This window comes from Nilaparvata lugens, chromosome 3 (genome assembly GCF_014356525.2).
Source record: "Nilaparvata lugens isolate BPH chromosome 3, ASM1435652v1, whole genome shotgun sequence".
Classification (NCBI taxonomy): domain Eukaryota; kingdom Metazoa; phylum Arthropoda; class Insecta; order Hemiptera; family Delphacidae; genus Nilaparvata; species Nilaparvata lugens.
This window is the reverse complement of record NC_052506.1, coordinates 94519513-94547496: the sequence shown is the minus strand read 5'-3', so window position 1 is coordinate 94547496 and position 27984 is coordinate 94519513. Positions and strand designations below refer to the sequence as shown.

The 27984-nt window shown below is 35.5% G+C and overlaps 1 protein-coding gene across 3 annotated transcripts in view; it reads right to left on the bottom strand.

Annotated features, from left to right (window-relative positions):
• Positions 1-27984, bottom strand: part of LOC111049630 — a 311297-nt gene that overhangs the window by 120865 nt on the left and 162448 nt on the right. For all 3 annotated transcript variants that reach the window (XM_039425126.1, XM_039425128.1, XM_039425127.1), the window contains one exon: positions 8038-8185. In XM_039425126.1, the coding sequence (XP_039281060.1) occupies positions 8038-8185 (148 nt within the window). The remainder of the gene's footprint in view (positions 1-8037; positions 8186-27984) is intronic.

Below are 27984 nucleotides of genomic sequence, written 5' to 3'. Positions count from 1 at the left end.
AGTGAACTCCACTGCTCTACACTCGTTTGGGGCGAGTGTTAAACGACACTTAAACTGTTTGGACGACGGGTTGCCAGTTTCGACCAACGACAACACGTCAGGTTTGGTCGAAACCTGACTCCCCATTGGTAGGCCACCAGTGGGGCATCGAGGCGAGATAGGACATCCAGGAAGGTCAGGAAAGATCTTTCCCGCTTGAATGGTAATTCTAAAATGTATCTACTAGTATTCAAATGACAAACAGTTGATTTGTATATCTCTTCACAGGCCATTTCACTTTCCGATGATTTTTTGTCATAGGTGGCTCCTCAACGGCCCAAAATTGCTTCACCAACTCTTCTTAATCAGCATTGGAATACATGTACAGATTATTTGAGATAGTAGAGCTCTCCTCTCATACCTTACACATCAGGCAGTTGCCCTATACAGTTTCTAGGGCAGATGGTGTACCCGCTGGACCAATCACCTCTCTTCCAGTCAGAATGAAGGGAAAGTATTCAGCACTCAATAAAATATCAACCTCCTCTGAAAGGAAAAATGCAGGATCAATATGTGCCCAGTACACACCTTTCTCATCTGATTTGTAGTTGCTTTCTTGTTGACTACCAATGTGGTAGCTTTTAATGGGGGGAGTTCATCTGCCACTTCCAATTTAGTATCAGATAATCCGTACATTGAAAACTATGTGTTTTCTGCACCATTAGACACAATTTTTTCATGCATTGCCTTGTAATAAATGACTTGGTGCTTGTACAATCCAATAATACCTTGACCATATGATAATTGCCTTGATTATCTTGAACTTCTGTTCTAACAGTTGATAACAATACTACGGAACTCTTTACATTCGAAAATACTTTCTCAGCTGAGTCAGTAACAAATGTTTGATGGCTTTCATCAGCGGCAATGTTCATGTCAACCCTGCTCATTTGTTTATTACCGGCCAATGTGTTGGTGTTTTCAACAGGCAGCTGTCTCGGCTCTAAATGGAGGAGCGAATGATGATGCAAATTACAGTGACTGCACAGCTTCCTTTGTCTACAGTCTCTAATAAAGTGCCCTGCCAATGAGCAGCATATAACTAGTTTTAATTCTTTTACACATTTCAATCTATCAGATGGTTTGAGATTCAAGAACACTTAAAAATTTTCCAGTTCATGAGAATTATTGAATTCAATACATTTCAGCTCATCCGATTTTGATTCAACAATCATAGCTGAAGCTTTGTGATTTCCCATAGTGGGTTCTGATTTCCCAAACTGCTTACATGAGAAGGCTTCTGACGATGTAGATGACCCCAAAAATCAGTTGATTTGGTAGCCTCTAAAAAACAGCTTCATCATTCAAAAACATTTGGAAGTTTTTTAAATCAGATACTGTTCCATTCCTTAGCAGTTTCTGCCACTTCTCTCCTAATTTATTCTTCAGTCAGTTTTTTATGCAAGACAAATAATAACAGAATCGCCCGGTCATTAACTGAATGACCAATTGGTTTTAGTGCTGCAATATACTCAGCTGAATGAGAGATGAATTTTTGTAGCGAGTCTGGTCACTTATTAACTGCTGGCATATGAAAATTGCTTGCAAGTATGCCTCAGTCAGCTTGTAAGAGTCATTGTAGTGATTCAATAATATTTTCCATGCCTCAGCATAATGATCACTTGTCAATGGAAATACATAAATGACTGACAGTGCATCACCTCTCAGTACAGACTGAAGATACATATGTTTTTGTATGTCAGCAATTTGACCATTATCGTGGACCATGGCCTCAAATAAATCTTCAAACTGACTCCAAATTTTAAAATCGCCATCAAAAGTCATTAAAGGAAGCTTAGGTAGGACAACTGACAAGCTATTCCCAGCTGTGGGTGTGGAAGCTACATTGGAAGAATAAACATTCAAATTTGTTTGAGTAGATGGTGATGTTTCGAGAATAGCCTTGACATTGGAATACATCTCATCAAACTTGCTCATCAGTGTTTCAAGCTCAGTTGTTTCCAATCAAGGATTTTGTTTGTCATAGTAGCTCTGCATCTTATCTATTATATCATTGAACTCCACATGGTGGTGATCAATATGCTCATCCATAGCTTTCAATTAATATCTCATTGTTTCACTTCTCGGATCCTTTTTGACAGCTTCAGCAATTTCATTTATCCATTCTATTTAATGGAATAATACATCTCTTTGAAATGTCAAGTCTTTAATAACTCCCATAGTGAAGCAATAACAGTGAGCGCTCATCAAGAGAGAGAGAGTGAGACAAAGAGCCGAACATGAATGAGAGGGAAAACAAGAGAGCAGGTGACACAATGAACTACTGTAACGAAAAATGGCTAGCTTATCTAATCATACAAGCAAAGCCAGCACTTCAACTTGTGCTCGGTAGAGAATGATCAGTTAAGAGGCTAACTTACCAATACTCATTGGAACAAACAATAACTGCTATTAATAACAAAGAAACGGCAATAGTCAATGCAAATAAATGCAAGTATCCTTTGAAAAAAGTAACAGTTCCAGTTACTGTTAGAGCTACATGACATATAAGTTTTTCTCTACTTATTGACACAAACTTGCCAGTTCAGACTTTTGATGCCAATTTCATATTATTTACAAAAATATTACTTGTTCTATCCAATTTACAACTAAAATTAAGCCCAAATTTCAAAACTATACCACAAATAAATCATATATCCATTTACAACGACAAAATATGCCATATACACAGAACAAACCAAGAATAAAATAGGCATAGAAAACGACAAGCCTATTGGATGATATTTCATACTTATGTCCTATTGAAATTCGATTAATCAATCAATCCTGGATGGTTGGACCATGTTTTTATTTTGGTCCTCCAGGCCGGATGGACCACATTTATTTGACAGAGGCTGGCTTGAACAGCACTTTGGTTTGTGGACTGTATCAATTAGATCGAGAACATTTTGGGGTTGTCTGGTGTTGGGTAGCAAGTTGAACAATTTAAATGGCCAAATGCACAATAACATAGGCATACCTTCATGTCCAAATCCTTCTTGCCTCCAGGATCCCAGGTTTAGATCACAATATGAGACAAGACGACACTTGTGATAAATTACGATAAATCAATAGATCACTTTGCAAAAAATTCACATTATGAGAAGTGAGCTCTTTGATTGGCTGGCAGTCGGCAACTGGTGCTATTATGCTATACATGTCACCCTCCAATTTCCCCGTCCACCACACAATGCCAGACAACAAAGGGGAAAAATGGGCCCATTCTGTGTACATGGAATGCGGTGAATTGTCTGATTCACAATTTACCAGGTAAAATGTTCCACATTCCATGAGAAGAGTTTTGACAGATTCTGTACCAGAAACCAGTTCCAGTTCCAAATTCCTGCCCCACAGTGGTAAATTGTCCAACTTGATACAGCTCAAACTATCTGATCTCTCATTGGTCGATTATTGGAGTCTGCTTGCTTCTCTGCGCATGCTGTGATAGTCTGTTCCTCTACCATAGAATACATAACCAACAATATGATGTTTGATAACTATTCATTAAATGAATTTTTCTCTAGAGAAAAGTTTAGAGTGATGGAATAAGATAAATGCACACTTTTCTAGATGATAAGTTTGTGAAACAGCCTTTCTCCTTTCATGCAGCTAGTAAATGACACATTTTAGTGTAAATCAACTTTATATGTGCGTGCTGAAAGCTTGAACCAATGATTTTGAATTGGCGCTCCATGAGAACATTTTGCACTAGTCATGTGATGGTACAATTTACGATTGGAACTGGAACAATTTACTGTACCCAGAACATACACATTTATATAATGTCCGAACAAAATGGAAAAATGTGATATCCAATATTACGAGTATGGTAAATTTTCTGTAAAAATTACAATTATTCAGGAAACTAAAGTTCCATCAATGATGGACTTTTAATTTGGCTTTTATTGTTTGAATGTTATTATACAACATGGTACAATCATTTTGAGATAAAATCATCCGAGATAAACATTTGATACAAATATTTGAGATACAATTATTGTCCATCATTATTAATACGAATTGACAATAAATTAATATTTTATAAGATATTATTGATTTATTGATATACCATTTTCACAAGAGGGGACAGACAGGAAGAGAAAAAAACTAAGGACACTCCTTGTTACTTTTCCTCTCCCAAATTTGGATAACATTTTTAAAGTTCAAAATAGGGTTATGATTTCTCTTTTCTGGAATTTAGTCCATATTCACTTGAAAGCAACAGAAATTAATGATTTTTCATTTTGATGGTTGAAAAAATAGATAAAACACAAAAATATTACACTCTTCTCTTCTTACAGCTCAATCGTTTGATTGGTTGGCATCCTTCCATCTAAATCTGTCAATTGCTACTCTCTTCCATTGTTCATAGCTCATAGCACCCAGATCCTTCGTCATTTGTCCTAAGTACTGTAGCCGGGGTATCCCACGACCCCTTTGTCCATCAACTGTACCTTCCAGAATACTTGATGTAAATGCGTCGTGTCTTATTATGTGTCCAATCCAAGAATGTCATCTGGCCTTGAGAAAATTCAGAAGAGATCTTTTATCTGCCGCCCTCTGGAATACCTCCTCATTCGTAACTCTGTCAGTCCATTTTATTTTGAGCATACGCCTCCAACACCACACTTCAAAAGCATTCAAAGTCTTTTCCTCAGCCTTACCAATAGTCCACGTTTCAGACCCATAAAGAGCTATACTCCAAATGCAACTCTTTATTAGTCTCTTTCTTATTTCCAAGGTTAGACTATTTGAGGAAAGAAGCTGCCTTTTACTAATAAACATACCCTTAGCTTCTCTGATTCGGCGCTTTATATCCAGTCTATCTCTTCCATCTTCTGATATAATGCTTCCAAGATATTTGAACATTTTTACTTGCTTCAGGGCGTAATTATCTAATTTAATGGACACATTCTCTGGGACTTTTGAGCAGACCATTACTTCTGTCTTTATTTTATTTATCTCCATATCATATTTATTTTGTAGAATCTCATGCAAGGTGGTTAGAGCTCTTTCTAAACTTATTCTATTATCCGCTATTATAGCTATATCATCTGCAAAATGAAGCATCTGAGTCCGAACTCCATTTACCTTGATGCCACTACAGCACTCCTTGCATTCATTAATAGCTTGCTCTATATAAATGTTGAATAACAATGGTGACAAACTACAGCCCTGTCACACTCCTCTCCTTATAGCAGCCTCTCTCTGCTGCTCACCTATCCTTAATAATGCTGTTTGATCCTTGTACAACTATCGAATGATCCTTCTATCTCTATAATCTATTTTGATGTCCTTTAATACTTTCAACAGTACATTCCAATTCACCCTATCGAATGCCTTAAGCAGGTCTACAAATGCAATGTATACCTGCTTGTTCACCTAAAAGCTTCTCTCCACAATATTTCTGATACACAATATTGCTTCTCTTGTGCCCTTGTTCTTTCTGAAGCCGAATTGATCATCCGCGAGATTTGCATCAATTTTCCCCTCAATTCTCCTCAATATAATATTTGTAAGTAACTTCGAGGCATGTGCTAGGATACTTAATGTTCTATATTCTTTGCATCTTATTGCCTTGTTCTTCTTTGGTAACATCACCATCAGACTCTCTTTAAAATCATCTGGGATTTCTCCAGTGGTATAGATTGAATTTATGAGGACAAATAACAAGTACCTAATATCTTCATCCAGTGCTTGTAATAGTTCTGCCGGTATATTATCTGAGCCATATGCTTTCCTTGATTCCAGCTCATGTAAGGCTTTCTCAATTTCTGGATAAGTGATTGGTGGTCCCAGCTCATCATGAGGTACATCTACTTCTTCCTCTAGTTCTTCCAAGGCATTTGAATTACTGTAAAGATTTTCTACATATTGCTTCCATCTATCTGCAACCTCATCATTGTCCATCAGCATTTTCATATCTCTTGACTTGATAATGTTACTTTTCACAGAGTGCTTACCAAACATCTTTCTTATTAGACTATACGATTTTTCTACATTTCCTCTAACAAAATGATTCTCAATTTCATCGCATCGTTTCCCTCACCATACCTGTTTATCATTTCTGGCACTTCTGTTCACAAGATTTCGCAATTTATTATACTCACTATTTTTGTCATTTTTGTGTTGCCTTCTATTTTTAATTAGTGCTATGGTTCCATCACTTATCCAAGGCTTGAGTGGCTGCTCCTTCTGCTTGCCTACTATTTCTCCTGCAGAGGTCAGAATAGCATTTTTCAAATTTCCCCAGAGATGCTGTGTGCCCAGTCCTGGATTCTCTATCTCATTCCTCAAGACCTGTTTGATTCTGTAATTGTATATTCCTCTATTTTCAGTTTCCCAATATCCCATTTGCTGTTGGTTGGTTTCCTTATGAATGAATTCCTTCTACCTTGCAAATTGTAATCCATTATAACTATGTTGTGATCACTACAGATATCTGCACCAGGATACGTCTTACATTGCTGGATGTACCGTTCATGCTTTTTCCTCAAAATTATATACTCTATTTGATATCGTGCTATGTCTCCTGGCTGGGTCCATGTGTACCGGCGTCTAAGGGGCTGTTTGAAGATTGTGTTAGCGATTACAAAGTTCCTCTCCACACAGAAATCTACAAGCCTCTGGCCGCATTCATTTCTATTGCCCAATCCATACTCACCGATCACTTCACCATCTCTTCCCTCTCCAACCACAGCATTCCAATCACCAAGAATAATTAAAGACTCATTATCTTTCACATAGTTTAGTACCTCTTCAATCTGTTTTTATACCTCCTCTAAGTCCTCATCACTATATCCAGATGTTGGCATATATAGTTGCATGATAGCTATATGTTCCCCTGCACTCTCCAACTTGATCAAAATTATTCTATCACTGAACAGCTTATAACTTTTCACTCTTCCTCCTCACTTCTTATCCAAAACTATCCCCACTCCAGTTGTACTGCGTTTGTCACCTGAGAAAATAATCCTGTAGTCTCTGCTCCAAAAGTCACCCTCATCCTTCCATTTAATTTCACTCATTCCAAGGACATTGACATTCAGTCGCTTCATTTCCAGTTTCACATTCTCTATTTTACCACACACACCCAATGATCTTACATTCCAAGTAGCAACTCTTAAAGTTCTCTTTTCCTTGATGAACCCATTTGAAGCTGTCCCCACCCGGAGATCCGAACGGGGGACTATTTTACCTCAGGAATATTTAGTTACAGATGGACTCAACATGATAATTTGGCTGCTTTTGAGAATATCACAATGGATCTTTAATGCAGTGTTCATCTCCTGGCCTTCCACATCCCAATGCCGTTGACCAATTTGGTTCTTCTGCCTTCTGGGACACTTGCCCAAGGGCAATAGGGTGCCCTCCTTCCACCCGCTCATCCACCCGAAGCTGTTGGAACTTGGTAAAAGGTAGAAGTGACATTATAGAGAAAAACAATAAAATGAGAAAGAAGAATTTTCCCAAGGTAGGGAGGACAGGAAAAAGAAAAAGAGCAGCACGCGGCCACAGGATGACAGAATGACACCTTACCGAAGCAAGATGCCCCCTTACCCCTTTAGCCGCACACTGCAAGAGAATGGCACAAAGCTGAGTCAATAGGAAGGCGCCATTCTAGAAATGAAAGATCCAAGCATGTCGAAGAAGAAGAAGGTCATAGGAAGAAGGGCTTGGAAAGGGGAAGGTCCCTTTTAGTTGCCTCTTACGAACAAGCAGGGATTACTGTGGGTACAATTCTACTACCCCTACCGCACTGGGGGAAACTCTCTAATGACCATTAATTGAAAAATGTTTGCGTAATTTTACAAAATTTAGAGCCAGAAATACACAACTCACTTATTCAGCACAGCTGAATATAATTAGATATAACAAGATGACTTGAATCACTGCTACAAAAGTCAATTGAAAAAGATTTGGCAACTATGTGGTACTAACATCTCCACTGGCTTTAACGTGGATCTCACGCTATAGATTCATGTAGGCTACACATACCTCATTTACTTTACAGGTCCAAAGCTTTTGTTCCACGAAGTCAGTTAGGCTCCTTACGGTTGTTGCTATTATCCTTTCACCTTTAATTTGAGTCACATCTGTGGCCAAATCCTCAGTGTAGTTATGTGCCTTTTCTCTTTCACATATCCTAGAAACGTGAAGAAATCATTGAAAATTGATAATATTAAACATTGTATTGGTAATTGGTAATAGGATAGAATAGAATAGATAGAATAGAATAGAATATAATAGAATAGAATAGAATAGAATAGAATAGAATAGAATGAATAGAATAGAATATAGAATAGAATAGAATGAATAGAATAGAATAGAATAAATAGAATAGAATAGAATAGAATAAATAGAATAGAATAGATAGAATAGAATAGAATAGAATAGAATAGAATAGAATAGAAGAGAATAGAATAGAATAGAATAGAATAGAATAGAATAGAATAGAATAGAATAGAATAGAATAGAATAGATTTTTATTCCTTTAAGTATAAAAACTATACAATCGGAAACGTCATAATCTTATATGCATTACAATGATAATCTTACAATTGTAAGATAATTGTTAATTGATTGATAATTGTTGATTTATCAAGCAAGGTTCAAGATCCGAGTCAACTGTTTTGCATTTCTCTTCATGTATTAACAGAAAAAATTTCCTTCTTGAATTGCATGTTGATGTTGAGGAGTGTGTAAAGTGTTTTGAGATTTTGCGTTTCTAGGATCATTCGAAAGAAAAAGGAGTTTACTCCATACTCCAATATCAGACTACAGAAGTATTCATAGCTAGCAGGTAACCCATGCCCCGCAAGGATCTGTTTAAAGAAAAAATAGATTGAATTTAGTTCTATTGTTCCATGCTGATATTGAACATATTATAACAACTGTGATTATTATTTAGGAGAATGATTTGATTGGGCTTTTATCTTTTGTGAATTTTGTATCACAAATTGGATTGATGTTTCATTTATTGGAATCAGAATAATTGATTACAAAAATGAAAATTCTCCTAGAATCATCCTATGTACATTAAAGGCTGGTTTCTTAGTTTGGGATTCACCTAAGTTCTAGACTTTAACCGGCTTTGAACTCTGGAGTCAGAAAATTGGCTTTCCGAGTCAGAGTGATAACATAGTTGAGGACTCGAATAGACCCTGGAGTTTAGAGATCACGTTGGACTCTGGAGTTTATAATTGTGCTTTCTGATTGAAGAGCTTGTAAGTCCAGGACTTGAATTGAATTCTCGCCTCTTTCCGAGTTAAGGATTTGGAAAGCATGCTCATTAGAATTTGCCAACCTCAATCAGCTGTCTCCCATTGCCAAAATGACAACAATATAATATTGTGAATTTCCCTCATGTTTACTGCATCAAAGTCCTGGACTCAAATAGGTCAAGAACACAATAGACCTGGAGTTTAGAAGATAAACCCTATCACGTACACCCTGAGTTCATTCAGAGGTAGGTGATTAACACCCAGGTGTTGCCCCTGGAAGGAAAAGGAGGCAAGTCTAAGTTCCTCTTCTTCCTTCTCTGTACCTTAGCTGGCATGCACAGCACCTCCTGGTGCTTCTGACAGCGTGAAGGTCACTCTTTGCTCTGATGACACCACTTTGAGGTAATTTTGTATTGGCCTCACAGCCTCAGTTCCACTGCAGTATAAGAGGGTGACGAAGTAAAACAGGCTACTGTACCGGGAGGGGAAGGGACAGCAGCCAATAGGCCACTGTACCTGGTGGGAATGGATGGAAGGGATGGCAGCCAACAGGGTGCTGTACCCTGAGAGGATGGATGGCAGCCAATGGACTGCAGTGCCAGGAGGAAAGGGATGGCAGCCAACGGGCCGCTGTATCCGGAATCCGGAAAGAATGGATGGAAGGGACGGTAGCCAATGGGCCGCTGTACAGGAGGGATGGATGGCAGCTGATAGGCCACTGTACCAGTGGGATGACAGGGATGTACAGCAGCCAATGGGCCGCTGTACAGGAGGGAAGGATGGCAGCCGATAGGCCGCTGTACAGGAGGGATGGATGGCAGCTGACGGGCCGCTGTACAGGAGGGATGGATGACAGCCGATGGGTCGCTGTACCAGTGGGAGGACAGGGACGTACGGCAGCCAATGGGCTGCTGTACAGGAGGGATGGACAGCAGCTGACGGGCTGCTGAACAAGGAGGAGGAATGTTAGGACTTGTCTGGCATTTCAATTATTATTATTATATTATTATTATTATTATATTATTATTATTATATTATTATTATTATTATTATTATTATTATTATTATTATTGATATTCATGGCGCTCAGTTGTGTATATGTGAGCTTCATTAAAACTCACACAACATGCCACCTGGCAATTTCATGATTGTGTTTTTCCATACAAGATTGGTTTTATTTAATACATTTTCCAATATGATAATTTTCTTAAAACCTATATGTCTAAACTACCAGACAAGGACCTCATTCCCTTTTCAACACTATAGGGACAACTCTTCAATAGTATATCACTTATTTCATTTTTGAATACTTTCAAATTAGTCTCCATTTTCAAATCGTTTTTCAAAGAGTTATATATTTTTATGCCTGAATATAAAGCTCCCTTCTCATAGGTGGTAAGTCTGTGCTTGGGCAAATAAAGATTGTTGTTATGCTGAGGAAACCTGTGAATGAGATGGCTGTCAGCAATTATCTCACTATTTCTTTTCATGTACATTAAAATGTCAACCATAAAGCCGGGAGTGTTAAAAGGTTAAGTTTGCGAAATATGGGCCTGCAAGAGTCTCTCCTCCCAGAGTGAGTTATATTCCAAATTATTTTTTTTTTTTTTAATTTTTAATGGGCCAGTGGAGGAGCCCCAAAAAATTATGTTTTACCTTATAATCGAAAGGAAGTATCAATGGTATAATAAAAGCCCTGTCTTCAAATTTGTAATTGTTAAAACTGTACAAATGGCGTAAATAGCACGACAGAGTCTTTGCTGTAATTTCTGTAGGTAGCCTTCCCATTCCAAATAATGTTGCACAAGCAAGCCAAGAAATTAGCTGAGTCTACATGAGCGCGCCTAATTGTAGCCAGAATAGGTGTAGTGATTTGTGTATTTAAGTTGTCTATCCTTTCATTGAGTTCACATGTAACCGTATCTAACCTTTCCGATAATCCTGCCGTAACTTTATCTTGACTTTCTTTTTGTAGGGTTATCATTGCTTTTAACTCTTCCCTATGACTCTCTACTTTAGTTTCAATATTATCCAACCGTTGTTCTACTGATTTTATAGCGCCTGTGGTCTCTTTCATGCCCTGTTCCACTGTCTGTTTATTTTCCTCTTTTACTGTAGCAATCTCCTTTTTATTTCCTGCATCATACTATCCATTGTTTTTTGTAACATAATGTTGAAAGTGCTACTCGTTTGTTCCATTATTACCTTTTGAAGCGGATCTAGTTCTGTGGTTGAAAACATACTCTGTTTGCCCAGGTGTGACTCGGCCTCCGGCGATGCGGGTTCTGCAGACTGCTCCTCGCCCCCTTCAAAATTGATCTCTACTATCCGTTGATTCAATGGTGTGTCAGCGGCGTCGATTCGAGTGGAGGATAGAGGTTGCAGACCTGGTGGATCGAAATTTATCGACCCGACGCTTCCTGGTTCTCTTTCTCGTGGCGTATTGGCATCTACCGTGGTGGGGTTTGATGTGCTCGGAGTCGACAAAGTGGGATCTGTGCAACCGCCGTACATATATGAAACTTCAGAGTTTGCGGGAGTGTGATTCATTATGTCAAATATGATAAATGCTAATTAAACAGTGATAAAAATGATAAGCGAAAATGCTTAAAAAAGAGACACAACCGGGACTTACAGTGAACAGTGATGTGTAATGTGTTTGGATACTCTTACAACCAGGTATTTATACTTAAGTTTTTTACAATGCTCTAGCGCCCTCAATGTTTTGTTGATTTATTTTTGGCTAGTTTACAGGCTGCGACTTATTTTCCAACCGGCTTAAATACCTAATATATTTTTGACTAGAAAGTAATAGCAGTTTAGGCTTATAAAATATAATCTCTCTCTATAAACATGTAATTTTTCACAGTACTAATAGTATAAAATTTTCTTTAAAACATATAATTACTCTCTATTTAAAGCTCTTGTTTCCCCAAAAAGTAATACAAATATTCCTTCGCCAGTTTTCCTCACAACTCGTATAAGTTATCTATAATTTTCACTATGGTTATTGACCTAATTTCAAGTAATTATTCAATGAGCTTGGCTCTCATCATCAGTCCCACGTTGGCACGACATGTATTTATGTCACGTTATTCTTTATATTGAAATAACGATTAGCCTCCTGCTTGGCATCAGTCGGTAAAGCATGAGATTTAATATAATAGGGCGTGGTTTTCTAATAGTATTCAGTCTTAAAAAATCTTGATAGGCCTAGATATGGGCTTCTCCAATAACTCTTGTAATTCAATAATAATAAATATATATATATAAATGATACTTATACTATAGAGATGAGGAATATAAAATGAATTGCACACCATGAAAATTTTACACATATATTATACAAATAATGCAAAGATCAGTCGAGGCAAAAATATATATAGAGCGATAAAAAATATAATATAAAAATAGAACAATATTTGAAATCAATAAAAATATCACAGGCTAACTTTATATTCTAGATTTATGGCACGAATCATTACCATGTGCCTTTATCTTGAAATCATATGCAATCTTTGGCATGTAGCTGTGACATGTACTTGCTAATACTTGTCGGCTTGGATAATTCAATCATAAATATGTGCTCTAAGATCAGCTTGATAAATTAGCCACTAATAGTCCAAATATATCTATATATTAAAATCTCTAGTATTTAGTAGATTTATTTGTATCGAATATATATTTTTATCTCAGGGTGTAAGGTTCGGCACCTGACGGAATAGGTAGAGCCATTCATCTAGTGAATTAGAACTATGATAAATTATCGCAAATTGTATTGCAAAAATTAAATATTGTATGCATACGTTTGATAGCCTAGATTTCGTACTTCTTTGATTAAATAGAAATTTCTAAAATATTGATCTATATATTTTTCTTTCAATTAGATACCTTTAATACTAATTTTTACTTGCGCAAGTATTAATCTTATTAATTTCTTAATTTATAATAACCCTTTCGGCGAGCTAGCTTTGATCATCAGATTATTTCGAAGCACTAGGGCGCCCATCACTAAATTCAAATTTAAATCACTCACGTGTCGAAAATCTTCTTGTAAGCCGCCGATGTCGATCCAACTCCATGCGGTCCGGGAATATGGTAGCTGGAATCGTCTCCTCCAGGGGTTTATAAATTTAATAAAAATGAAAAATGACTTCTGCTTCACAATAGCATCACGAAGTCTTTTAAGAAATTTAATAATTTACTTTAACTTTAATTTTTACAAGATTATTAATAAGGTACTTCGCTCTAAAATATTTGGGGTCCTCTTATGGTGGCATTTGGCTGGCGAGTCGTTGGTTGGCGAGTGCTGGTTCTTCCTTCTCAAGTTTTACAGATCCTCTTTCCGACTTTCAAATTAGCATAAAATTTAAATATCTCAATCCTCCGCCATTAAATTCAAATAGATCTTACAAAAAATGCCAAAATATTGCTTAGATTATATGATTAATAATTTCTTTGCATTCGAGCTATATTGATAACATAGATTACACAAATTTTTACACGAAATCTACTACAATTATATAAATATATATAAATATTTTTGAATCGGCCTACAGTTGCCGCCTATTAACTGCCGTTTTACTATTGGTGCATGCAAATTTTATTAGGTATTCATGCGCCTGGTAACTCTTATTTCCTGAATACATTAAATTATTTTTATTTGGTTTTATATTTATGCTCTTTGCATGCTAGTTAATATTATATATATTAATATTAATTCCATGCTAACTAATAATTAGCCACGTGGACGGGTGTTTTCACATTGCACACCGTCTGATTGCAATAAAGCTCTGCCAAGGGTTTTGGTCAGATTCTACGTTCTTCGGTTTGATCGATCTCTAGGTCACCGATCTGTGAATACATCTATCTAACCTCAATCTTCAAATATTTTATAAATAATATTTTTATGAGTAGTAAACTTTCTTCAAATCCTTTTTAAGTTCTTGTACCATTTAGCCAGAACAAGCTGATGCTATCTTATCTTGATTATTATCTGCTTGGCGATATTAGCCAATTACTTTATTTTTAGACCTATTATTATTTCTGTTAGGGCTTTTTATCTACCCAAATTTGATACCTTTACATAACTAAGAAACCGTTAATTTTACAAAAAATCTACAAGAGTAACTTTTTCCAGTAAATCTAATAACAAATCCATTGACACCCCATTTGTTAAGATTGAACAGAAAATAAGGATCTCATGGGAAAACTAGATCCAGTTTTTTTTTATTTCTTGAATAACTAAGAAACCATTAATTTTACAAAAAATCTACAAGAGTAACTTTTTCCAGTAAATCCATTTGTCAAGATTGAACAGAAAATATGGAAAAAGTAGATCCAATTTCTTGAATAACTAAGAATAATTTTTTTCAGTAAATCCATTATTTGTCAAGGGATCCTAACTCTGAAACTGAGCAACAAGCATTTTTATGTTGAGACCCTTTCTTAAGCAAACCTCAGCACTAACCCCCCCCCTCCACAGGGGGGGGGTTGGGGGGACTTGACCCTCTGCCTTTAACCTGAACTACTTGAAAACTCACCTCAGGTTGTATTGAGAAGAAAAAAATATATAATAAAAATGTATAAGAAAGAAGTCAAGTCGGATATATTACTTGTTGATCAGAGTGTACATCTTGATGAGAGTATCACCAAATATGAGTTTATCACTCACACACCATATATTCAACAGACATTTAATTACAATGATGAAATTCGAATTAGTTTAAAACAAGAAGATATTTATACATTTCCAAGTAGAAGTTTTCTCATAATTGAAGGCGAAATCAAAGTGAAAGATAAGAATGATGTTGAAACCAAGGACTTTTCACTTATCAATAATGGAGTTGCATACCTATTTGATGAAATCAGATATGAATTGGGAGGGGTTGAATTTGATCGCACACGTAATGTAGGATTGACAACAACCATGAAAAACTATCTACGTCAATCAAAACTCAATGAAAAAATTATGGAGAATGCAGGATGGAAGTTGACTGGATGGAAAAGTTTAGATAAATTCTGCTTTTGCATTCCTCTGGATATGTGGTAAGGTGTAATGGAAGACTATAGAAAAGTTCTATTAAATGTTCGTCAGGAAATTTTTCTATTAAGATCATCATCATACTTAAATTGTATTGAATCAGAGACAGCAAAATCGGTGAAAATTGATATTACAAAACTACAATGGAAAGTACCCTATATACATGCTTCTGACACTGTTCGTCTTGATCTGCTGAGTTTAACACATAGTGATATACCAATTACCATTCCATTCAGATCATGGGAATTGCATGAATTTCCACAATTACCTGAAACTACCAATCTTCAATGGACAGTTAAGACAACTTCAAACATATTGAAACCTAGATTCATTATTCTTGGATTTCAAAAGAATAGGAAAAATGTTATAACTGCTAACAGGTCACATTTCGATTTCTGTAATCTGAACAATATTAATCTCTATTCAAATGCTCAATCATTCCCCTATGAAAATATTGTTGGTAATAAACATTTATTGTATCACATGTTCTCTGAATTCCAAAATGAATACTATCCTTATAACAGCAGTACATCAATTGAGTATAAAACATTTGATGAATATGCACCATTGGTTGTTATAGACTGTAGTAAGCAAAATGAACTATTGAAATCTGGTGCAATAGACATAAAGTTGACATTGGAAACAACAAATAATTTCTCAGAAAAAACCAGTGCCTACTGTTTAATCCTCTATGATAATGAGTTTGAATATACACCACTGAGTGGAACAGTAAAAAGAGTATTATAAATCTTCTATAAAATAACAAAGAACTAGACAATATTCAAATCAAAAGTATTATCTACAAATGTATCAATATTTTACCTTCAGTATCATCCCATTGATTTGTAGAATTGTTCTTGTCTTGATCTCAACCATTTTCTTCAAATTTAATTTTAAAGCATTTTATATTATTATTCAATTTATCAGCTTCTTTCAAAGCGAAATACTGACTGTGCTATCCATATGAGCTTAGATTTTTCATTAAAGTTGAATAATGTTCTTGGTCTGGGTAACCAAACCTACATTTTTTTCTGGGTGTACTCACCTACATCTACAATTTTTTTCTGGGTGTACTCACCTAAACCTAAGATTTTTCACTATATTTATAACATTTTTTTCATACCATTCTTTAAAAGAGATTCCAGAGGAAGTGAGAATTGTTGGATTAAGTTTGGATCAGTCATATACTTCCATTCTTTTTCATTATTGAGATTGATGTTTGGTATGAAAGTTGCAGCTAATGGTATACATTGTAAAAAATGGAAAAAATTCTGAATCAAATTTTTGATATCAACATTAATATCTCTATTATTATCTTTATTATACAAATATCAACCAAATTTATCAACACTCATGATCTATTTTTATTATATATTTTTTTCTTCTCAATACAACCTGAGGTGAGTTTTCAAGTAGTTCAGGTTAAAGGCAGAGGGTCAAGTCCCCCCAACCCCCCCCCTGTGGAGGGGGGGGGGTTAGTGCTGAGGTTTGCTTAAGAAAGTGTCTCAACATAAAAATGCTTGTTGCTCAGTTTCAGAGTTAGGATCCCTTGACAAATAATGGATTTACTGAAAAAAATTATTCTTAGTTATTCAAGAAATTGGATCTACTTTTTCCATATTTTCTGTTCAATCTTGACAATGGATTTACTAGAAAAAGTTACTCTTGTAGATTTTTTGTAAAATTAATGGTTTCTTAGTTATTCAAGAAATAAAAAAAAACTGGATCTAGTTTTCCCATGAGATCCTTATTTTCTGTTCAATCTTAACAAATGGGGTGTCAATGGATTCGTTATTAGATTTACTGGAAAAAGTTACTCTTGTAGATTTTTTGTAAAATTAACGGTTTCCTAGTTATTCAAGAAATAAAAAAAAGCTGGATCTAGTTTTTTTTCTCCAAAAAAGTGGGAAATCTTCATTTGAGGTTTATTGTGAGATTAGGGGTATGGCTAGGTTAGGTTAGATCAGATTACATTGGGTTGGGCAAGGTTAGAACCAAGAATCAGATTTGGGGCAGATTTGGGGGCAGCTTTGAGCCAGGTTTGAGCCAGCTTTGGGGCAGTACTCTCACTTTACCCCTACTAGTATCTGTTCCATTTCCTAATAAATAACTATTGAAGTTTTGAATAATTTAAATTAGCCTATTATTCTACAAGCACTACAGACCTTCACCTTCCAGTCTTTAGTTTAGTTAGGACGTTATTGAAAATGTAACTCTATTTGTTGAGTGTTTTTCGAATGAGTGATAATTGAGTTTCTTATTTAAAATATTAAAAAGTGAATATAGAATTATCTTCTTGCAATAATTGCTGTAATAGCCGGTCTTGAGCTGTTCTTGAAGGTAAAGCTAGTTTTCTTCTAATTCTCTATGATAGAATGTTTATGTTTCATAGTTTATGCAGTCTGTTGAGATTTGACGTATTTATTTTTACACTTATTCTTTCTTAAATGTAGTTTTTAAATGTAGGCTAGTTTATAATACAAATACAGTAAAGCTAAAGTTTATCTGATAAGCTCAATTTTTTATGTTGTGTGATTTAATTAGGCCTATTTAAATTGTGCCAGCAATTGAATTTTGTAGAATTTGGACAGCAAGGATTGCAATTTTCAACTGAAGCTTTCAGTTGGGTACCTATTGAATTCACATATAGAGATTTGGTGAAAGACTTCAATGTTGGCCATAAAATGTAACTTTTATTCAGAAGTCAAAATATTACAATAGAGAAGTAAAAGTAAAGAATTGAAATGATGTAATTTTTTATAATAATTTACAAAAACCATTTAAAGTAAATGAAAGGTTAGTCAAATTTGTAGGTTAGGATTGGAGTGCAAGGATGCTAATCTATTTAAAACCCTTATTTATTTATTGGATAGAGCAAACAATACAATAGTCGGTAAAGAAAAAACAAAAAACAATATCCTGCTTAATTATAATCTTTCTATTGCTTGAAATTTCTGAGAAAGTGCACTATATGGGTGTCTGTCAATAAATCTTTATGATTTAAATAGGTAGTTCTTCTTCAGATGAATATCTTTTCAAATGGCAATAAAATACGGTACACCTTTTTCCAAATGTATGAATCTACAGTAGGCCTAATCAATTGATCGCTTGGGAAGATCATCAAAAAATCTGGTTTGTTCATACTAATTTAAAATTCACGTCACTTCTAGAAAAGCTCATACACTGCAACCTATGGGAGTAAAATAAGATACATCGACTTTTGTGATGAACATTGATCAGTACGGTACTGTATGGCTTTTAAACCTACACAACCCATACCAAACCTAACTAACTTGAGTGAGAAGCCCATAAATATAGTGCACTACACCAAAATTGTTTTTTAAAATCAATTTGATATTATTTAAGGCATAGCCTGAGTTAAATTGTGTACGGTATATATAATCATTTTATTTCAATATACTTCCCAAAGTACTATTCCCAACAACTTTTTTCCTCTGCGCGGCTAGAGCCGTCGGTAAGGGATTGCGCCTTTAGTGAACAATTGTAGAAACCAATTGATAACAACTTCTAAACTTGAATTATTCTTCTTTATAGAATGGAGTGCAAGAATATTCCGGCTAAGTTCCATCGTGAAAGAGTTGGCGTTGCATCTAGTGCAGATGCTCCATTCACCCATAACAAGATTGAAGGTAAAGGTCTAATTGGTTTTTCATTGAACATAACCATATAATGCAAGCGGCAAATGTCACGTTGAATATTATAAGATTCAATGTAGGCTAAAACAAATGTGAAAATCTTTTTCACAACTTTTTTTGCTGTTATGAAAATTATTGAAAAGTAGAGATTCTCATTCTCAATCTTTTCCATTTGTAATTTCATCTGAAGCCTGATAATTGGGAATCTAAAATCAAACTTAGCATAGATGGGGCGGAGCTCCTGAAATTGCTACAGATATGGGACTTGTGGCAGTTGATAGAGCTTATTGATGACTATTTTTGGTATAAACTTGATCGCGAAACGCGAAAAACACTGTTTTTGACAACATTTTCGCCATTTTAGCCGCCATTTATATTGCAGTTGATCGGAATTGTTCATGTCAGATCCTTACTTACTTGTTACTTGTTCAGTTTTCGCCACAGTTGGTGACCTGGGGATTGTCAGTATTTCCTCATGCTTGAGGAGGTCAGTGAATGTTGTCAGCCGCACGTCCTGCCAGATGCTGATAGGTGTGGTCCCGGATGTACTCTGACAGCGCATAGTACGGCCTGGCTGTCAGATAATGCTTCAATGCAGCAGAGAAGAGCCTTTCGTCTTCCAGGGCCTTCAAGGTAGCTGGTAGCAGGTTATAGAAGTAGGCTCCCGCATAGGCTGGTGAGTTTTCATATTTTTTCAGTTGGTGTTGTGGAAGGTCTATGTTTTTGGAATTCCTTGTTCTGTATCCATGCTTGTCGCCCCGCTGTTGTGGTTTAGCTTTCCTTGCCAGAATCGTTGCTTCCAGGATGTACAGAGAGATCACGGTGAGTAGTTTGTATTTTTTGAAGAGTGGTCTACAGTGCTCTGTTATGTTCATTCCAAGAATATTTCTAAGTGCTCTCTTTTGTAGTATTAGTATTTTGTTGAGGTGTATTTGTGATGCTGAGCCCCAGGCCACTATGCCATATCTCATGTGTGAAGCGAACAGGGCATGATATGCAGTTAGTGCTGTCTTTTCACCTGTTATACTTGTCAGGCGTCGAATTACATAGATTGCAGACGATAACTTCTTATGTAGTTGTTCAATGTGGGGCTGCCATGTTAGGTTCTGGTCGATGATGATTCCCAAAAATCTTGTTTTTGAGGTTTGGCTATTTGAGGAAACTTCCAGGCTATTGTTTGTAGCTTGGAATTTTATGTGTAAAGTTTTCTGTTTAGCCTATTTATAGTGAGGTCCAGTCTATTGCATTTTTGAGTGTCTTCTTTCAGTGCTTCGACTGTTACATTTGGCTCCTGATTTTTATGTGGTACAAATATAGTAGTATCATCCGCAAACAGTATGCACTTGTTTCTGCTATCTATTTCATATGGGAGGTCGTTTATATATATAAGGAATAAGAGAGGTCCGAGTATAGCCCTTGGGGCACACCTCTGTTTACTGCTCTAGGTGAGGATTTATACTGGATAATGCTGTTTCCTTTGTGATGGTCTAACTTGACATATGCCTATTGAGTTCTGTTTGAGAGGTAGTCCTCCAACCACTGGAGAGCTCTTCCAGTTACATTGAGATTACTCAGTTTCTGTTTCAAATTTTATAAGTTTAAAAAAAATTCTATCTACTCATTGACTTACGTTAGGTATTCATTTTCTATTTAAATTTCATAAAGTTGGAACCTACAAAATTCGGAAATCTCAAACTCACAATAGATTTTTATTATCTACTATATGGCTAATTGTATCTTAGTCAACTTGAAATTTTTTGATCAAGATCTTGATACACTAGAAATAATGAGTTTACCATTGTTCTAATATTGCAGCTATTATAACTCAATATCAGGGCACCGAGCTTCGCACGTTATTTATTTATTGATAAACAAGACACGATTCTTAAAAATGATTGGGGAAGGATTAATATGCCTAAAACTGTTTCATCCCCGAATTTTCATTCATACACTATAAATAGTCCAAAAATTAGGTTATGTTCCATACACTTGAAGGTGTAAGTGCACGTCCAGTGCCAACATACCTATTATCAAATTTTTGGTTGGGATTGATTAAGTATGTTATTTTGAGCACAAAATCACAAAAATTAAACGGCGCTCACTATTGTTTTTCAAATAAACTAAGTTCAAAGTAGCACAATTTTACATGCATTTAACCTATGAGTAGCAGCCATTAAGATTATTTGTAACAATATTTATTGTTACAATTGTGAGTGATGAGAATTATGCGAATTAGCCTGAGAAGTTAGCCTGTTATGAAAATGGATTTTGCTGTTTTGCTTTTCTGCGGTGTGTTGTGTCAACTTTGTCAGTGTGTGCGTAGAAGTTGTAGTACTCAGAAAAACAACAATTTTCTTGGAGCAACAGCTTAGTTCATGACCTCTGCTTTTCTGCGTTGTGTCGTGTCGACTCTGTAAGTGTGTGTGTGTAGAAGTTATGATACTAAGAAAATCAACAATTTTCTTGGAGTATCAGTCTAGTTCAGGACCTTATAAGGCAAGGAATTTATAGCTGTCAAGGAAAAATAGCTGTCACTTGGTGGGAGAATGTATCTTAAATTGTAGTTGTAACGTTCCTTTCTATTGGTGGAAATTTTTCTAGAAAATAGTAACTCCCAATCACAGTTAACGTTGGTTAGGTCTATCTAGTATGGACGATCACACAGCTGTCCACGGCAAGACGAGAAAAGCGAAGTGCATTCACTCAGCGTCTGTCCTGTCATAAGCAGTACAAAATGTAGTCTGATCAGAACTTTGTGTTAATCATGGCTCTCATGCCAGCTTTAGGCCTTTTGTATTTGGCTCTGAAACCTTTTGTTCCAGCAGCATTTTTAGTTTTCTTTGCCTCAGGAGTTGCTTTAATTAAGAAGAGAGAGAGTATCAAATTGTCACCTCACAATGGAGATTTTCCTCCTATAACCGCTACTAAAGCGGTGAAAGTACGAGAACATCAAAGTATGGGATCAACGTACGAATCCATCAATTTACGGGTTCATGAACGTGTGTCTTTAAGCCGCTGAGACGCCTCTGAATTGATGGCAGTCCTAGAAGCTTGGAGTATGCTGTCTCCTGATGGTAGAGCTCAATCACCGAGCCTAAATTTGAATTAAAGAAACAGCTTTGAGGTAACAACTTTTTTTCCAAATTAAACGAACGTTCCAGGAACTCCAGATGTGACAGAATGGGTTTTAATAATTATAGACTTTCAAAAAAGGGAGGGGTGTAAACGTGCGGAATTAGACTTTTGTTAAATCGTAATTTTGAGATATTATTGGGAATGGATAGATTACTAATTTTATTAATTTTGGTTTGAGTAATAGATTTTCGGTTGTATCTTTACATTGAAATGTGAGGCCATATTTTCTCTGTAAGGATCCAGCTGGGAATTTCAGTTTTCTTTAAATTTATATTTTAATCTACTAAGCTACTAAAGTTGAATTAGTAGGCCTATATGAAATGTTTAAAGGTCCCTTATTGATAAATTAATGTTTTAAAATAATTTTGGTCTTGAAGTTGTAAAGGATCGAATAGAAGTTTCAAGGACCCTAGCCTTTCTAAATTTGTTTTGATAACACATATTTTTGAATAGTCTTCCTATGTAGAATACCGTGATGTGATACTAGAGGAATGTTTGTCTTTGCAGCTTTCATGATATAAAGGTACAGAATAGTTATTATTGGGGATCATTAATATTTGATAATGTTTTGATAGTGTTTTAAAGTTATTTCCAAGTGTGTTCTAAATTTAATGTTCTAAGAATTTTATGTGGATCTTTTCTTAAAATATTTATTGTTATTTATGATTAACTTCTGAGACATATCTATGATAATTTTCAATTCTTCTTTTGAAATTAGAGTTCTTTAAGCTTCTTATGATTCAATCTAAAACGTTTTCAATGTAGAGCATACAAAGTAGGTTATTACCGAATTATCTATTTCAGAGATAACCTTCTAAATTTAGTAATTTTATTTTTGGTTTTCTTGATGTAACTTAATTTTGTTTTATTAATATTGTTGAATTTAACGGTAAGAGGTGACAATATAGTTGATATCTCCTCTCTATTTCGTTGTCTCTCTTGTCATTTCTGGTTTCCCGTTCTCTAGCATTAGATATGTTTATCAAGCATCCCTTTTATTAAGTTATATTGTGTGTGCTTCTAAATTCTAAATTCCAAATTAACTTTCTAAATTCATAGCACGGCACATATTGAAATCATCAAATTATGATATTCCTAATCTGAGTTTTCCTAACCCAAAGCTTTTCCTAACCTAAGTTTTCCTAACATAAAGCTTCTCCCAACCTAAAGCTTTTCCTAACCTACAGCTTTTCCTAACCTTAGCTACTTATGGTTGCTACTTATAGGTTAAATGCATGTAAAGTTCTGCTACTTTGAACTTAGTCTATTTTAAAAACAATAGTGAGCGCCGTTTAATTTTTGTGATTTTGTGCTCAAAATAACATACTAAATAGATCCCGACCAAAAATTTGATGACAGGTATGTTGGCACTGGACGTGCACTTTAGCCCACTTGAATTCAGGTCCAATTTCCAGTCCAAACATTTGAAAACAGAAAAGTTCCAATTTAGATTGTTTACAAACCAAATTGAATAAAAAATAACACTCACTAATTACTTAAAACTGTAAAATAATTATTAACTTTGAAAACTCTGATATACTTATATTTAGAATGATATACCATGTTATATCCAGTTATTTCACCTTTCAAACCCTTAAGGTTCCTTTATCTTTCAGGTCGTGTTTATATTTTACAGCTGGCGGCTATACAACAGTCTATAAATTTCGGGGATGAGATAATTTGAGTACATTTTTTATAAACTGCATATTCTGAAAATTCATACCAAGCACATTTGTTTGATACCTTTTTCATAAGATTTGTTACACTAGAAGCCATGATATAAATGAATAAATAAGCTTTATTTGTCATAAGGACCATGACAAAGAGTTGCACACTAACAATACAAAAATTACAATTGATCAACTCCTCTTAGAATCCTGGATAACACTATTGAAATGGAATAGTTTGATGTAGACTCCTTAAGAATAACAAGAACACAGATTTAAAGCTACAAAAATATCATTGATTGTATATGGGGGAGTAATTTTACATGTCACCATGACATAAAAAGCTGTACTAGTAAAACAATACACTATCTTTCATATATTGAATATTGACTAGACATTACAACAAAAGATAAAAACAGTAGCCTGCTCCTCAAAAGCAACAACAACTTTTACTACAACTTTATAAACAACCTGTAAAACAACCCTTCAGTTCCAACAATATTTGTGATTATTAATGAACAATTACAATGATATTTAAAAAAATAAATAAATAAAAGATCATCCCGTAGTCTCTATGATGTAATTTCGCACGTTAATCGCATTAGTAATATATTTATAAATATCTCTTATTTTATCTGGTGTTACATTTGAAAGGAGAACTAGAGCTTTATCTTCATAATTAACTATGTTTGCTACATATTTATTCAGAAACTGTTGTCTTATTTCTACATACATCGGGCAGCGTACAAGAACATGAGTGGGTGTTTCGTCCTCCCGCATGTTACAAAGCGGGCAGTAGTCAGTACTATCTATGTAAATTTCACGGTTCTCTAGATAAAGGTAAAAACCAAACTTCGAAGCCGTTCGTAGCTGTGTAAAACATCTTATATATTTAAATTATGTCCTCATTCTAAGCTGGTCGCCAGGAACAAAATTGGGATTTAAAACCTTGTAAAATGGGAAAGAAATTGAATTAAATGCTTCGTCTGCTTCGTACAATGCTAAACCATGCCTACTTACAATATCCCATTTCATCCTACTAAGTGATGCTACCAAATGTCCTTGTTGGTTCAAATCAGCATTGAAAAAGGCTAAATCTAATTGATTCTTTACCAAATTCACCCAGTTGAGACTATTTCTGTTTTGATAGAACTGACTTCCTGACAAAATTATAAGTTTTCTAAGGCAAATCTTTGGGTACCTGTCTTCTGGCATGTTTAATATATTTATCAACCATGTTAAAATTTTGAAGATGATCAAATTAACTATTTTTACTCTTCCTGTCTCCAAACGTAATACCCAGCTCGGTGTACGTGAGCTTAAAAACAATAGTCTTTTGAAAAACCAGAGTTGAACTTTCTCTACTTGCTCAGCACAGGCCAAGCCCCATACTTCCGCCCCATACACCGCCGTCGGAAGGACGACTGCTTCAAACAGTTTTATTTTGCTATCCTATGAATCCGAACGAGCGTTTCTCAAAACCTGTAGCATTACTTCGCTGGCACCTTTGGATTTGGATGTTATAGATGAGCAGTGTACATTGAAACGACCTGAAGAGCTAAACTCCAAGCCCAAGTATTTATATTTATTGCAGATCTCTATTTCATCGCCCTTATAATAGAAGGGTCTGTTTTTTCTCAACCTTCCTTTATGAAATGGAATTATCTTGGTCTTGGAAATGTTGACCCTCAATTTCAGACTTTCACAGTAATCCTCCAAGCATTTTATTTTGTTTCTCATGTCGGAAGGACTGTCTGCAAGGATGACAATGTCATCCGCGTACAAGAGAATTAGAACATCAGTGGAATCATCTATAGGTATGCCAGATAAACCTTTCTCTCTAAAGTAATGTTCTATGTCTGAAATATACAAAGAGAAGAGAAGTGGGCTGATAGAATCCCCCTGTAAAACGCCTCTACCTACTGGGATAGATACATTCATATGGACCAGCTCTGCCTGTCTGTAAAGCTGACTAAGGAATCTTATAATCTTACCACTCACTCCCACCCTTCCCAACTTTTGCCACAGATCATAATGAGGTACTCCATCGAATGCGGCTTCATAGTCCACAAATAATGCATAGACTTTCCACCACTCCACCCGCGCTATCACTTGAGAAACTCGTCCAATTTCAATTTAATGGAGATGAGAACATTTTTTAAAACTGCATATTCTGAAAATGCATAACGAGCACATTTATTTGATACCTTGTTCTTAAGATTTGTTCCACTAGAAGCCATGATATAAGGATTAGAATGTTCACCACGACGCCCCCCGCCAAACAACTTGAGAATCTCGTCCAATTTCAATTTAATGGAGATGAGCTCATTTTTTAAAAACTTCATATTCTGAAAATTCATAACGAGCACATTCATTTGATACCTTGTTCTTAATATTTGCTTCACTAGTATCCATGATATTAAGCCGAGACTGTTCACCACCACCCCCCTCATCATTATTAAACTCGGTTTCACAGTGAGGGTGATCAGCACATTTTTTTCAAAGTGCATATTCTGAGAGCACATTTTTTTGGTACCACTCTCAAATCATTTGCTTGAGTGCGTGAGGCTAGCTTGAAGCTGGCCCCTTTTCAGGGGCTTTTTCTAGGACAAGGGAATGAGCACATTTTTTTAAAGTGTATATTCTAAGAGCACATTTTTTGGCATCATTTCGAAAGAATTCGGTTGAGTGAATTCCACTAAATGTGCTTTTTTAGGACAATGGAATGAGCACACTTTTGGAATGAGCACCGATTGGCTAATTATCAGCTGATTTCCGAACGCCTACCCAATCAGTCAATCTGAGAGCTTCGTGCCCTGTCGACTCGTCTGAAAAACGCCTCATATGGCTTGGCTCTAAATCTTACAAACGGCCCGTTAATTCTCGGTTTCTTTCTCTCTTCAGTGATATCGTTATGTTGGTATTAAGCGTCTACTTGATGCAGCAATTATCCCTCACTACTGACCGTATTCAATACAAACGATACTTTGATTACTCACGTTACTTCATTTAGTACTTGGTACTCAAAATAAATGTATCTGATTTCCGGTAACCACACATTATGAAAATATTTTTAGATTTATGCTGAACTTTTGCATTTTGCTTGCCAAAACTAATAACGCTACGTAACTAGCACTTGGCAGCAGACTCAAGTTAGGCGGCCATGTTTGTGGTTCTATAACTCGACAAAAATTGACGATCCGGCCGCATCGATCACAGGGCGTTTGGTGGGAATGATATTGAACTGTTCAGCTCTGTGAAAGTTGCCCCCCTATCACTCGTCTGTGTCTCATGATATGAGATCGGAGGTTGAAAAAGATGACCCTGGTATAATCCTGCTTACAAACTGTAAGCAATATATTTGCCTTCACCAAATATGTAAGGTTGGGAAAATGAAAAAAAACACAAGAAAAGATCATACAGGTTTTTGATATTTAAAACAAAACAAGAAATTATTTATTACAAAATTAGAATTAGAATTAGAAATTACGAAATAATAATAATCAGATGAATATTTCAGGGGCTACTCGCTTTGCTGCTAATGAGGATTCAATGTTTGTGGTTATGAAAAATTTAAGAACAATGACTCAGTAGTCACCTACCTTTTTGAAATAGCTTCCCACTTTGGCATCCACTGGTATTTCGCGGCGTTAATTATTAATTAAAAATCAAAATAACTGTTCTAATGAAATGGGTTCAGATCCCGTCCTATTCAATAATACAATTCTCTTTAAACTGCCCGAACTGCGACAGGAAAACTGTATTATAAAACAAGAGCAAAATCTATCCCCTTCACCAGAACAGCCGGACTTTACACAGTCCTCTCGAACGAGCTCACACACCCTGACACCCAAAAGTAAAATTTTGGGTATTAAATATAACTCAGTCAATTCCAAACATGAAAGCCATTTCAGTACATATTTTTATCTGTCGCGCGTTTGTTATTAAAAACAAAAGAGAAGCTACATTAATTTTGACAACAAATGAAATAAACAATCCTTCTGTCGAAGACAAAAATTGTTCAAAGACAAAAACACTGTTCATTGAACTTTTCTAAATTAAAACTCTAAAATCCTGATCGATATGAGATAAATATATGATTCATATATATGTCACATATGACAAAACAATAATAATTTATTCTCTTCAACGACCACTCAACTTCCTATAGTGAGGTCCACGTTTTAATGGCAGTGTTTGATTAGCAATGGTATTGCTAT